At 40.7% G+C, this 14,829-nt stretch overlaps 1 protein-coding gene across 1 annotated transcript in view; it reads left to right on the top strand.

Moving 5' to 3' along the window:
• pspc1 (paraspeckle component 1) overlaps positions 1-5,939 on the top strand; it is a 93,371-nt gene extending 87,432 nt beyond the window's left edge. The window contains exon 9 of the mRNA XM_077232352.1: positions 5,217-5,939. Within this exon, the coding sequence (XP_077088467.1) occupies positions 5,217-5,429 (213 nt within the window). The 3' untranslated portion in view covers positions 5,430-5,939. The remainder of the gene's footprint in view (positions 1-5,216) is intronic.
• Positions 5,940-14,829: the final 8,890 nt, after the last annotated feature.

Here is a 14,829-nt window from a genome sequence, read left to right as displayed (position 1 = left end):
CTCAGTCGGGGGGCCAGTCCTCCTTTGGCCAACAAACCAACAGTGTATGATTATGATTTAGGCGGCATAATAGGTCAGAAGTCAGATTGGATCAGAACTTTCACAATATTTATCCAGTTCATCTGGTTAGGGGTCTGAGTCATCACGCCGGTATGGAGATGAGTTTGTTGAGGTGTCCATGAGGCCTTCACAGTGTTGATGAGGCTGGCACTTCAGGGATGCGTTGTCGTCGTGTCCATGTGATAGTCCTTCATCAGATCTGAATATGGCCTGGATCCGGCGGACTGCGGTAAACCTCGGGATAAACAGAGAGACTAATATTAGCATAGACGCCATCCTTCTTATGATGTACAAAGTGCATCAGGATTTATGGGAAGTGTTCCCGGTTCCGGCTGATCTAAACTATGCAGCCTAACATTGAATTATAGCAATCTATAATGTGTTATGTGTATGCTAAGCCAAAGAGATCTGTTTTTAGTCTAGATTTGAACTGACAGACTGTGTCTGCTTCCCGGACAATGTTAGGAAGATTGTTCCAAAGTTTTGGTGCCAAGTAGGAAAAGGATCTACCGCCAGCAGTTGATTTTGATATTCTAGGTATTATCAACTGGCCAGAATTTTTAGAGTGAATAGACGTGAAGAACTATAATGGGTTAAGAGCTCGCTCAAGTACTGCGGAGCTAAACCATTTAGTGCTTTGTAAGTAATCAGCAATATTTTAAAATGTATACAATGTTTAATAGGGAGCCAATGCAGTGTTGACAGAACCGGGCTAATATGGTCATACTTCCTGGTTCTGGTAAGAACTCTAGCGGCTGCGTTTTGGACCAGCTGTAGTTTGTTTATTAAGCGTGCAGGGCAACCACCCAGTAGAGCATTACAATAATCTAGCCTTGAGATCATGAATGCATGAACTAATTGTTCCGCATTTGTCAATGAGAGCATATGACGTAATTTAGATATATTTTTAAGATGGAAAAATGCGCTTTCACAGATACTAGACACGTGACTTTCAAATGAGAGATTGGTATCAAAGAGCACACCCAGGTTCCTAACTGACGACGAAGACTTGACAGACCAGCCATCAAGTGTTAAACAGTATTCTAGGTTATTACGTGTGGAAGTTTTTTGTCCAATAATTAGAATCTCTGTTTTTTCAGAATTTAGTAGAAGGAAATTACTAGTCATCCAATTTTTTATATCAGCTATGCATTCCGTTAATTTTGTGAATTGGTAAGTTTCGTTAGGTTTTGAGGAAATATAGAGCTGAGTATCATCAGCATAACAGTGAAAACTAATTCCATGTTTCCTAATGATATCTCCTAACGGTAGCATGAACAGAGTGAACAGCAGCGGTCCTAGTACTGAGCCTCGTGGTACGCCATACTGAACCTTTGACCGATAAGACATCTCTTCATTTACTGATACAAACTGATAACGGTCAGATAAGTATGATTTAAACCATGCTAGTGCAATTCCACTAATGCCAACATAGTTTTCTAGTCTATTTAATAGAATGTTGTGGTCATAATAGAGAGATACAACTACGATCGGATGATAAGAGCAAATCATTTGTGACTTTAATGAGAGCTGTCTCAGTACTATGGTACGGTCTAAATCCGGACTGAAAATCCTCGCAGATAGCATTTCCTTCAAGAAAGGAACACAGTTGTGATGATACTGCCTTTTCTAATATCTTTGACAGAAAAGGCAAATTCGAGTTCGGCCTGTAATTGACTAATTCCGTAGGATCAAGTTGTGTTTTTTTAACAAGCGGTTTAATCATAGCCAGCTTAAAGGGTTTTGGTTAGTATCCTAGAGACAAAGAAGAATTAATGATATTGAGAAGAGGATCTATGACCTCTGGAAGCATCTCTTTCAATAGTTTAGTCGGTATAGGGTCTAACATACAAGTTGTCGATTTAGATGAGTTAACGATTTTGCTAAATTCTTTTTCTCCTATAGCAACAAATGAATCCAATTTTTCCACAGGGAGACTACAATGCACTCCCTGATGCGATACTGTAGTAGACGGTTGCATAGTTATACTTTTGTCCCTGATATTATCGATCTTATAAGTGAAGAAGTTCATAAAGTCATTACTGCTGTGTTTCTTGGAAACTTCTGGGCTTGAAGCTTTCTTTTTCGTTAGTTTAGCCACTTTTTCAAATAAATACCTAGAATTATGTTTATTTTCTTCTAATAGGGTTGAAAAATAAGCAGATCTAGCAGCTATTAAAGCCTCTCTGTAAGCAATCGAGCACTCCTTCCATGCAATCCGAAATACCTCTAGTTTTGTTTTCTTCCAGTTGCCCTCCATTTTTCTGGCTGTTCTCTTAAGGGCCCGGGTGTGCTCGTTGTACCACGGCGTTGGACTATTTTCTTTAATCTTCTTTAAGCGCAGCGGAGCAACTGCGTCTAAAGTGCTGGAAAAGAGAGAGTTAAAAGTTTCTTTTGCAATATCGAGTTCTTCTAAGCTATCTGGGATGCTGAGATGCTGAAACTGATCAGGAAGATTATTGATAAAGCAATCTTTCGTGGCAGAAGTGATAGGTCTAACATATTTATAACACGGAGTCTGCTTTGCAGTCTCGGCTAAATGTAATTAACATGAGACTAGATAATGATCTGAGACTGATAATATTAGATCTAGAGTATGATTACGACAATGAGTAGGTCCTGACACGTGTTGTCTAACTCCAATTGAGTTTACAATGTCTTTAAATGCCAATCCCAATATATCTTTTTCATTATCTACATGTATATTAAAATCACCAACAATTAGTACTTTATCTGCAGCCAATACTAATTCTGATAGAAAGTCAGCAAATTCTTTGATAAAGTCTTTATGGTGGCCTGTATACAATAGCCAGCAGAGTTCTAAAACGTGATTTATCGTTTACACTATATATTTTTACATTAAGCACCAACACTTCAAAAGAAGTATATTTAAAACTAGATTTCTTAGTGGTTTTCAAAATATTACTATAAATTACAGCAACACCTCCCCCTTTGCCTTTCGGACGAGGTTCATGTTTATAACAGTAATCTTGCGGGGTGGACTCATTTAAAGTAAAGTAATCGTTTAGTTTTAGCCAGGTTTCTGTCAAACACAGCACATCTAGGTTATAATCTGAAATCATAGCATTAACAATACGTGCTTTTGAAGTAAGGGATCGAATATTCAGCAACCCAAGCTTTATCCTTTGCTCATCTGTATTATATCTGTTTTTTATTTGTTGAACATCAATTAAATGTTTAACCTTAGATAGGTTTGGAAGTTTTTTGTATTTCCAAATTCGGGGAACAGACACAGTCTCTATATGATGATATCTAGGTGAAAGAGCCTCTATGTGATGGGATTTATCTGACCTTGGTGACGCAAGGCCGCTAGCAGACGGTCGGTTTAGCCAGTCTGTCTGCTTCCTGACCTGAGCCCCAGATTGTCATGTTTTATCTCTAAGACTATGAGCCAAATTACTAGAGAGAAGAGCAGCACCATCCCAGGAGGGATGAATACCATCTCTTTTCAACAGGCCAGTTTGCCCCAAAAACTTTTCCAATTGTCTAGGAATTCTATATTATTTTGCGGACACCACTTAGACAGCCAGCCATTGAGTGAACACAATCTACTAGCTATCTCATCACTCCTTCGGACAGGAAGGGGGCCAGAGCAAATTACAGTGCCTGACATTGTGCTTGCGAGTTCAAACACCTCTTTAATGGTAATTTTGGTGATCTCCGACTGGCGAAGTTGAACATCATTAGTGCCGACGTGAATAATAATCTTAGAGAATTTACGATTAGCATTAGCCAGCACTTTTAAATTTGCTTTGATGTGAGGCGCTCTGGCTCCCGGCAAACATGTGACTATGCTGGCTGGTGTCTCTATTTTCACGTTCCGTGTAATAGAATTGCCAATTACCAGGGCACAATCAACAGAATTCTCAGACTGTATTTCACTGAGTGGGGCAAATCGATTTGTTGTGGTAATCGGAACGGAAGAGTGTTTTTTTGATCCGCGACTAGAGCGATCCCTCACTGTCACCCATCTGCCTGGCTGCACAGGCAATACTTCAGCCGGAACCGAATCATGTAAAAGGTTCACTATGCTAGGCGCATCCAAAATAGTATCTAAAGCTCTTGCACACTTACTATCCTCAATTAAAGTTTGGATGCGTGTCTCTAGTTCTGAAATCTTCTCCGTCAACCTGACTGTTTCCTTGGCTATACTAAACATGTGGCATGAAGTGCAGGTGACAATAACAGGACAAGACATTACTCACCGTGTTTGTTGACTGATTCTTACTCACCTGGGCTTTTATTAGGGACTTTAAGCAGTGGCTTAGTGGCTTTGGGAGAGGAAGTCCAGTTGGGGGCATGTGATGATTGATTTTTCATTAGGCTATTTTTGGTGCCCTCTCAGCAATTGCTGCCCTACGCACAGCGCGTGATGCGCGTAGTGGGAGCGGCGGCGCTGTTCTGGTCTAACATCAGTGCCTGACCTCACAAATGCGCTTCTAGAAGAATGGTCAAAAAATCCCATAAACACAACACCTAAACCTTGTAGAAAACATTCCCTGAAGAGTTGAAGCTGTTATAGCTACAAAGGGTGGTCCAACTCCATATTAAACCCTATGGATTAAGAATGGGATGTCATTAAAGTTCATGTGCATGTAAAGGCAGGCATCCCAAAACTTTTGGCAATATAGTGTATGTTCAATTTAAAAGTACATAAAATTATTTTAAAAAGGAAATAAATATATTTTATTATATTTTATGATTATTATCATTCTTAAAAAAATTATGGTTTTATTATAAATATGATGATTGTGATGGTGGACAACTTGATGTATGATATTTTCCATCTGAATCTAACCATGTCATTTCAACGACTGGAAAGGTCAGCTGGCTATTTACTATCATGTTAATTCTTGTCCCTTTGGCCTCAACAGCAGGGTGGGCCTTTTATCCAAATACCATACATTTACATAGTATTTCATTATTGAAAAACTGTTGCTTTAATTACCTTGAACAAAACTGAAAATCAGACCTTTGGCTTAAAATATAGTCAATCATTTTAAATTTGACTTTTTTGCTTATTTTTGGACAACTTGTTTATGTAACAACTAAAATATTATACGGTTAATTAAAAATGGCATCATATTCAAACAATTGCTTGCTACAAATATGCCCTACCTATTTTTTATATTCAGCATAATGAGCGGTTTTCTGAAGGAGGAGGTCTTCCGATGGGTTCTCCTGTGGTTGGGCGGACTGGTGTTGACTCCCCTCAGCAGCAGCAGCACTCACCCATGATGGTTGGGGCAGGTCCTGTTCCTAGTGTGGTTGGCCAAAGTGGCTTTGGTAGAGGAAGTCCAGTTGGGGGCAACTTTGATGGGCCGAACAACAAACGACATAGATACTAATATTTGTTTTCTCTGGAAATTATGCTAACACATGTACAGATTGGAGCACCTTGACTCATGATTTCTGATAAATCACCATATAACCAACTGACTATTTGTTTAAAATGGACAGAAATGGGATGAACCAGGCCGTGTGTTAATGTGAAACACTGTCATGAATTATTAAATGCCATTGAATTAGCTTGTACTTGAAAAAATATCCTAAACCAATCGTAGATTGCTTACTATTCATGTAGTCATGCATTTCATTTTTTTTTATGTTTTCCTGTCAATAAGTGTTTGTGGAACTTGCACTTGTTTTGTTTTTTAGAAAATTCAGAATTCTCCTGCTTTCTGGTTTAGAATGTCAGTACTTTAAATAATTATGTGCATTTGTGGTTGTCGCAGATAAAAAAAAAAAAAGTCCTTATTGATACTATTGAGTAACATTCTAGTTGCAGATTCTGAGTAAATGGCACATACATATGGTTCCATATGTTTTCTTATTTTAATAAATAATATTTTAATGACTTTTGATGTTCAAGTTTATTTTACTGTTTAGGGCCATTCACACTGTGTTTAACCCAGTTATTGTCATTCTAAACCCTGTGGAAATGTCAGAGGACCACCTTTACCTCAGGGCGCCAGATAATGAATTTCACCTTAACTGTAAAATAACAGTCATGGGTGATCAAATAAATAAATATTATGTAAATTGGATTTTCAGGAATTTTATGTACAAAAATATCACAACTACTAAATGAGTGCCATGAATGGATACATAAAGTGCATAAGATTGATAAATGCAGGTGATTAAGTTTTGGGGCATTTCCAGCATTGAAGGACATCCGGGGCTTAGCCCAGACCATTTTATGTAAATACAGGGATCACTCAAAGAGGTTTTTTTTAATTACAGTAACAATTACCTTCAGTCAAAATACATCTTTAACATTATGCACACACACATACACACTCTCTCTCTCTTAACACACACACAGAGTCAACATACACTATTCACCTCTTGCTGTCTATCTGGTATGTCCTTCTATATATTACTCTTTCATCACTTGCTGTTGTCTTTCTAACCACCTGCTGTTGTCTTTCTCTTTTACCACTTGCTGTTGTCTTTCTCTCTCATCCCTTGTTTTGAAATATGTGAAATGTTTGTCGTTGATATTGGAGTTGTCATAAATGGAACAATATTATCAATAGCCTTGGTGTAATACTGCAGTGCTTTATCAATATGTGTATGCGTTAAACTAATGCAAACCATTACCGATTGGGTGTTTACCACTAAACTTTGGGCTATGGTCTAACATAAATCAAATTGACCAATCACCGCAGATTAGTGTCACGCAAAGGAGGGGTTTGGAAACATTTATCTTTGAACGATTCATAAGGGAGTCGCTGAGCAAATCAGGTAAAAATAAATGCATATTAGAAGACAACAAAAGTTTTTTTTTTGCATGCATGCATGCATGTAAAACTGTTGTTGGGGACTCCCAAAACAATATTAGGAACATTTTTAAATGCCATTATAAGGGCCCTTTAATATAAATAATTTTTATTTTTTGACATAAATAGTCAAAATGATGTATGAAAAAAATTATGTGTGAGATCCTAAGTTAAAGGATGATGTATGAGATCCTAAGTTAAAGGATGATGTATAAAGGATGATGTATGATGTATGAGATCCTAAGTTAAAGCAATACATGAATGACTTTAGTCTACGTTCATTGACACACCATGGCATCGAACTGTATATAATTCTCAATCTACATCTGTCAAAAACTTTTAATTAGGAGCATTGGGATAAACAATGTTTCACTTTTAACTTTCTCCAAAGTAAAATTACTGATTAATTGTTACCAGTTTCCATGACTGATCCTGGCACAGCTGCTGCTGCTGGCTCCTCCCCAGTCTGCAGCTCATCTTTAAAACCCTCAACAAAACCATTTAATCAAATCAAAGTGTATATTTACTACAAACTAATAACACATAACAAGTCACACTTACATGTTATGTTAATGCTTATTGGTTATCCTTAGAGAAAACAACACCTGATAAACAAGGAAAGTATTCAGTGCATTGGTGGGATAAAACTTATGTTTCATAGCTACCCTTACGAAAAAGAAGTATACTTTAAGTTCATTTTATAAAGAAGTATTATTTGTTTAAATGTATTATAAGTGTAAGGGTAGTAAACTTTAAGTACACAACTAGGTTTCTCATTTCCAATGCATTTGTACTACAAGTGAACTTACATTATAAGTATACTAGTAGTAGTTTACTATTTTAATACAAGTAGTATTTTTTTAGTTTATGAAAGTACACACTGAAGTGTACTCACAGTAAACTACTAGTTTAGTAGTTTATACTGCAAGTATACTTGCAAGTTGTCTTTAAGTGAACAAACTTAAATAGTGAACCTTAACAAGTATATGTTATTTTTGCACTTGCAGTATACTATTATGTTAAAATGTAGATATTTTTTATTAAAAAATACCTTTAACTGTACTTTAATTTTAAAGACATTTCATTAGCTTCATGCATTCTTTTTTATCAACACTTGAATGTTGGTAAGTTTCATAAAGAAAGGCAACATTAGAATTGTAATTTAAAGGACGATTAAATAAAATGATGCAGACAAAATTAAAATGCGGCACACTGCTTATGACTTGTGGGACAACAAAGCTTCACATTCTTCACAGCTTCACAAAATGCGGGACAGGTGGTCCCCCTTTGATAATATTAACCGGGTTTCTGATTTACACACTGTTTAATGTTTGATGATGATCACGTTATTTTATATTTGAGTGAGTGAGCAATCCATCACTTGTTTCAGCTTCTTCTTCTCCTGTGTTTTTATCCGGAGGAGATTTTGTACTAGAAAATGCCAGTACAAGTGCTAACGTATAACGTTATGGTAATAACTAGCTAGTTAAACAAATAGGCCTACAGTGAAAGCCAGAGAACTAATAGTAATTTGTTTTTATTAACATATTTAGATTTTATATAATTACTATGCAGATTTTTTCAAGAATTACTTTTTGCTGCTGATTTATACACTCATTAAGTTTATTAAAAATTCATAATACATTTATGTAATATTTAAAGGTGTTAACTGTAATCTTACATTGCAAAATAATAACTTAAAAAGGATTAAATTCATCACAATTATGTAAGTATCTGGAAATTTGCCGCGGGCGAGGCAAATTATATGGTTATATACATCTATATAATATATATCATTATATATAATACAATATATATTAGTAGGGCCCTACTAATATCATTATAGTAACATTAAATATAACACAATAAACCAAAGTATATCAGTAGGAGTTTCCTTTAGTCTTTCTGATAGCTTCTGCAGGCCGGTTTACTACAACAGTAGAATAAAATTCTGAAATTATGGTTTATAGTTTTGGTGTGCCACCCCAAGATTTTAAGTGGCCCCATCTGGCCACCCCATGAACAATTTCTGGAGGCGCCACTGAAAGCCAGCCAGATGATGATCCATCTTCAGACTTTAAGGATACAAAAACTGAATTCTTGCCCACTGACTTCTTTCCGAAAAATCTCCAAAGTCTCGTTTGCTTCATTTTCTTTATTTTTTTATTTCCTGCTCGCTGACTGTCTCAGTTGTTAAAGGGGGGTGAAACACTCAGTTTCAGTCAATCTCATGTTAATCTTGAGTAGGCTACCTATAGAGTAGTATTGCATCCTTCATATCTCCAAAAAGTCTTTAGCTTTATTATATTTATAAAAGAAAGATAGGATGTACCGAGTCTTTCCGGGGAAAAAACGAGCGGGTGTGGGCGGAGCTAAATAATCACGATTGCGCGAAGCTTTTCCGTTGAGAGCATCTGGAAGCTGTGACATCCCAAAACAAACCATGGCTAACAATCAGATTCAGCCATACATTTTTGATCCCGAAAGGTCTCGAGAGTTTTTTAAAAGTAGAAATGATTTGAACTTGAGCGCAGTGTTTTTAGAACACCATGTCATGCCCGAGTTTTACAACATTTGTGTGTGTTTACTCGTGGTTTATGAGGACATGATTTGGTTTTACAATAAACAAACAGACACCTACAGTGGCCAGCTAAACAAATGTATTTAAACACACACACACCATACATCGCATGCTCCATAGATGCATTAACTATACGTTATCATGTTGTTTACTTGCTGTGCTTACACGCCGATAGTTAACAACACACAGACATATGTATGGTGCTCGCTTTGTCTCATTTCTTTCCTAACGAAGCTTAAAGACGTGTTAACGTGCGTGTGGAGAACGTCTGCTCGTCTGAACAACTTTGGAACACCAAAAGGGTCAAATTTCGCCACTAACCAAACGCGTTTCAGTCTCAAAACGCCGCTTTTTACGGCGTTTAAGACAAAAAGACGCCGCAAAGTACGGCGCCCTGTGTTACAAACGCCGCAAATTACGGCGTTTACAAAGCAAAAACGCCGTAATTATCTGCGTTTTTTATATCCAGCCAATGACGCCGTTTCTGACGCCGCAGGCCATCCATAATGCGCCACCATTTGCGGCGCTTCTGTCTGATAAAGACGGCGTAAAAAGCGGCGTTTTGTATAATATTATAATCAGCCCCACCCTTTTCTTCAAAGTTCAGCCCATCTAATGAAGTAGATGGAAAGACATATGTAGTAGACTGTCGATCTGAATGGCGATCCTCTTAAGGCTTCTGTTTTTCTAATGTTGTTAGGACTGGTGTTTGGACTGTTATCGTGTCATATTTTCTTCATTGGGCACGTGCATGCCTATCCCCCTTTTTCCTTTATCATATGTGGGTATATCCCAGCAAACACAGAACGTTCCCCTAACGTTCCCGAATGGTCCCATGAGGTTATTTTTTTGGGAACCAAACAAGAACGTTATAGGAACGTTCCATGTAGGTTATTTTTAGGTTCCATTTTTATAACGTAAGGAAAACGTTCCGGGAACGTTCCCCTAACGTTAAGGGAAAGTTCTAGGAACGTTCTGGGAACCAAAAACTAACGTTCCCAGAACCTAAATTTGTTTGCTGGGATACAGTATGATTGTAGATTCTCTTTACAGTCATGTCTGTAAATACATTAGATTACCAAGCAATTTGATATCTTCAGTAGGGCATTGGTCTGCGTGCATGGAGAGCAGTGTCGTTTTGCTCTTAGTGACAGGGGTTCGACTCCAAGGTCCGACCGTATTTTTATCTCCGCTTTGTTTCTTTTGTATTGGTCTGTTGGTGTATGTCTTTTAAATTTCGGAAGACTACTGTCACGATACAAAAGGGGAGAGAGAACTCAAATGCAGCATAAGGATTTATTTAACAAAAGAAAACAAAACACAAAGCAAAAACCCACAAGGGGGAAAAAACAGAATCGAAGAAACATGAACAAAAACTGAATACGCAAAACAAACACTGACTAGAAACACGCAGACCAAACCAGGAAACATCTGACAATGAACCGACAAAGACTGCAAACAAGAGGAGACTTAAAAAGGGAACAAATCAAGAGGGGACAGGTGGAACAACTAAAACACTAATCAGATAACGAGGGGGAGGGATCAACAATCAAAACAGCACATGGCACAACATAACAAACACCCATGTGCAACACAAGACAGGACAGGCATGTGACATAACCCCCTCCCTACGGAGCGGCTGCCAGACGCTCCATCAGGCTAGGGCGGGGCAGGAAGGAAACATCAGGGTGGAACGGAAGGGACTGATAGGAGGGACTGAAGGGATAGACCGGGGCGGGACGGGAGGAACAGACCAGGGCGGGACGGGAGGGACAGACCAGGGCGGGACAGGAACATCGGGCGGCCAGGGCGAAACAGAGAGTCCATAGGGCGGTGAGGGAGAAACACAGAGTCCATAGGGCGGTGAGGGAGAAACACAGAGTCCATAGGGCGGTGAGGGAGAAAGACAGAGTCCATAGGGCGGTGAGGGAGAAACACAGAGTCCATAGGGCGGTGAGGGAGAAACACAGAGTCCATAGGGCGGCCAGGGCGGCGAAGAGCCCTCGGGCGGCCAGGGCGGCGAAGAGCCCTCGGGCGGCCAGGGCGGCGAAGAGCCCTCGGGCGGCCAGGGCGGCGAAGAGCCCTCGGGCGGCCAGGGCGGCGAAGAGCCCTCGGGCGGCCAGGGCGGCGAAGAGCCCTCGGGCGGCCAGGGCGGCGAAGAGCCCTCGGGCGGCCAGGGCGGCGAAGAGCCCTCGGGCGGCCAGGGCGGAGCAGACCCCTCGGGCGGCCAGGGCGGAGCAGATCTTTCAGGAACAGACACCGGCTCGGGAACAGACACTGGCTCGGGAACAGACACCGGCTCGGGAACAGACACTAGAACAAAAACAGTCACAAAGACAGACACAAACACAGACACAAAAACTGGGTCCGGAACCGACATGAGCTCCAGCCCAGGAACAGGCACCGGCTCTGCCTCCGGCTCAGGAACAGGCACCGGCTCTGCCTCCGGCTCAGGAACAGGCACCGGCTCTGCCTCCGGCTCAGGAACAGGCACCGGCTCTGCCTCCGGCTCAGGAACAGGCACCGGCTCTGCCTCCGGCTCAGGAACAGGCACCGGCTCTGCCTCCGGCTCAGGAACAGGCACCGGCTCTGCCTCCGGCTCAGGAACAGGCACCGGCTCTGCCCCCGGCTCAGGAACAGGCATAGGCTCAGGAACAGACACTAGGTTCAGCTCCGAAACACCGGACACCGGCTTCTCCAATATCCGAGCCAGCCGCTCCAGATAGTCCTGGCTCAGGAAGGCAGACGGGACGTGGACAGTCTCTCGCTGGGCAGACGGGACGTGGACAGTCTCTCGCTGGGCAGACGGGACGTGGAGAGTCTCTCGCTGGGCAGACGGGACGTGGACAGTCTCTCGCTGGGCAGACGGGACGTGGACAGTCTCTCGCTGGGCAGACGGGATGTGGACAGTCTCTCGCTGGGCAGACGGGACGTGGACAGTCTCTCGCTGGGCAGACAGGACGTGGACAGTCTCTCGCTGGGCAGACGGGACGTGGACAGTCTCTCGCTGGGCAGACGGGACGTGGACAGGACGTGGACAGTCTCTCGCTGGGCAGACGGGACGTGGACAGTCTCTCGCTGGGCAGACGGGACGTGGACAGTCTCTCGCTGGGCAGACGGGACGTGGACAGTCTCTCGCTGGGCAGACGGGACGTGGACAGTCTCTCGCTGGGCAGACGGGACGTGGACGGTCTCTGGATTGGCCTCCAGGAGAATGGCGGGCTGCTGAGGACCGGCTTCCGGGCACTCAGGGAGGTTGGAGATCTTTCCCCTACTCTGCCGTCTCTGATGGCGACGTGCCGATTTGGTGCTGGATGAGATCGTCGGTGGATGATCGAGGAGTGGCCGAAGCGGAGAGTGGTTCTGGAGCTCACCTCTGGCACCTTCCCTCCTGCGACCTCCACGGTTCCCCGAAACCTTGGCCAAACGCTCCGACTCCTCCCTTTGACTGGCCATAAAAGCGAGAGCCTGAAAAATGTTCATTCTACCGGGTCCGTTGGAGGCCGGAGTCATTCCGTCATCCCAGATCCTGGAAAATTGAGTAGATCCAAAAGTTGCGATGGTATAGTCCGGGCAGTCCAAAAGATCGTCATCCATGCAATCGTCGACCTCCATCTCTGTCTCAGTGTGATACCCATACTGCTGAGTCCTCCAAAGTGGTCGGTTCATTCTGTCACGATACAAAAGGGGAGAGAGAACTCAAATGCAGCATAAGGATTTATTTAACAAAAGAAAACAAAACACAAAGCAAAAACCCACAAGGGGGAAAAAACATAATCGAAGAAACATGAACAAAAACCGAATACGCAGAACAAAAACTGAATACGCAAAACAAACACAACAAACAAGAGGAGACTTAAAAAGGGAAAAAATCAAGAGGGGACAGGTGGAACAACTAAAACACTAATCAGATAACGAGGGGGAGGGATCAACAATCAAAACAGCACATGGCATAACATAACAAACACCCATGTGCAACACAAGACAGGACTGGCATGTGACAACTACCCCGATAGCTGACAACATTGAGTAGCAGGCTGTAGGCTACTTTTTAAGGAAATGACAGCAGTAACTGTTTTAAGTCCGTGTACAGTGGCTGCTGTGGGTCCCTTTATTGCTGATTATAATGATTTAGATGGGCCAAGGTATATGCTTCACGATATAGTCCATTTCGCTTTTTAAGATAAGACTATTTTAGCAGTTCACAGGATACACAGGTAGAGCCTTCCTAAAACAATTGAACTATTAAAAAAAGAATGACCCCAGCCCAAGCGAGGACCACCGCTGCTCTTGGCCATCATTACAAGACTGTAATATATTTCACATATAAATTATTTATTATCACGCTGCCATTGCCTTCAAATAGACATTGATATTGTTAACAGTGAATAATATATTTTGTACTACCTTGTTCATTCTGATGTCATATAATATAATGACGTTGTTTTTTTTTGTAACACTTAATTATTTATTTTCTGTAGAATCAGAATCAGAATTTCTGGCGTTAATTTTAGGAGACCATTGTGGAAAAGGGGGGCTAAAGATGGAAATGTAATGGTCATTTTTTTGCCAAGACTTTATTCAGTAATTTTACGGAATTTTCCGTTAACTCTGAAACACAACACAATACAATGCCTCAGTAAAAATACACAGGAAACTGTAAATATATTCTCGTATTATAATCGTATAATACATGCCCTATTTTTATGGACTGTAAATAATAAAGAGTTGTGTGATGCCTGTATTTCCATAATGGCTAATGCTACATATTTTATTAGGTTTTCTTTTAAATGTTTTTTTTGTATTTTTCTAAAATAAAATCTTGAATTGAATTGTTTCAGTCAAACTTGGACTCATAAAAAAAAAATTTTTTATTTTTTTTTATAGGCTATATATATCTTGAAGCAGCGGGATCTGCGAACGTCTCGTTCAAGCCATAACAAAATAGTTAAAAAGCTGATGTGGATGTTTCTGCATTTCAGCACTCCTAATTTATACCACTTTATACAATACAGCATATTGCTTTAAAGCCACAAATATCATAACTTCCTAGAGGCTTACTGTAATTGAGACATGCACCTCGGAAACATGGTTCGTTTGTTACTCAATTTAATCCAAACCCGATGTTCTTGGTTTGCTTCTTATTTATTAAATCCAGTCCATTCGTTGATTAAATATTGATTCGAATTAAGATACAAATTATACAAAACGAAATTCACTTTAAAAAAGGTCTTTAGACAAAACAAAACTTAATGAAGTGCTCGAAATCATGTCTGACCCACTTCATGTCTCCCGTCATATTCCGCATCCGATGTAGCTCTTACTCATGCTGTTCACTATTCATAATCAACATAAATGAAATGAAATAACAATAGCCTATTATTT

This window comes from Siphateles boraxobius, unplaced genomic scaffold (genome assembly GCF_051911475.1).
Source record: "Siphateles boraxobius isolate OS27281-9 unplaced genomic scaffold, OSU_SipBor_1 17, whole genome shotgun sequence".
NCBI lineage: Eukaryota > Metazoa > Chordata > Actinopteri > Cypriniformes > Leuciscidae > Siphateles > Siphateles boraxobius.
Note: the sequence above shows the minus strand (reverse complement) of the source record. Positions and strands in the feature narration are given on the sequence as shown.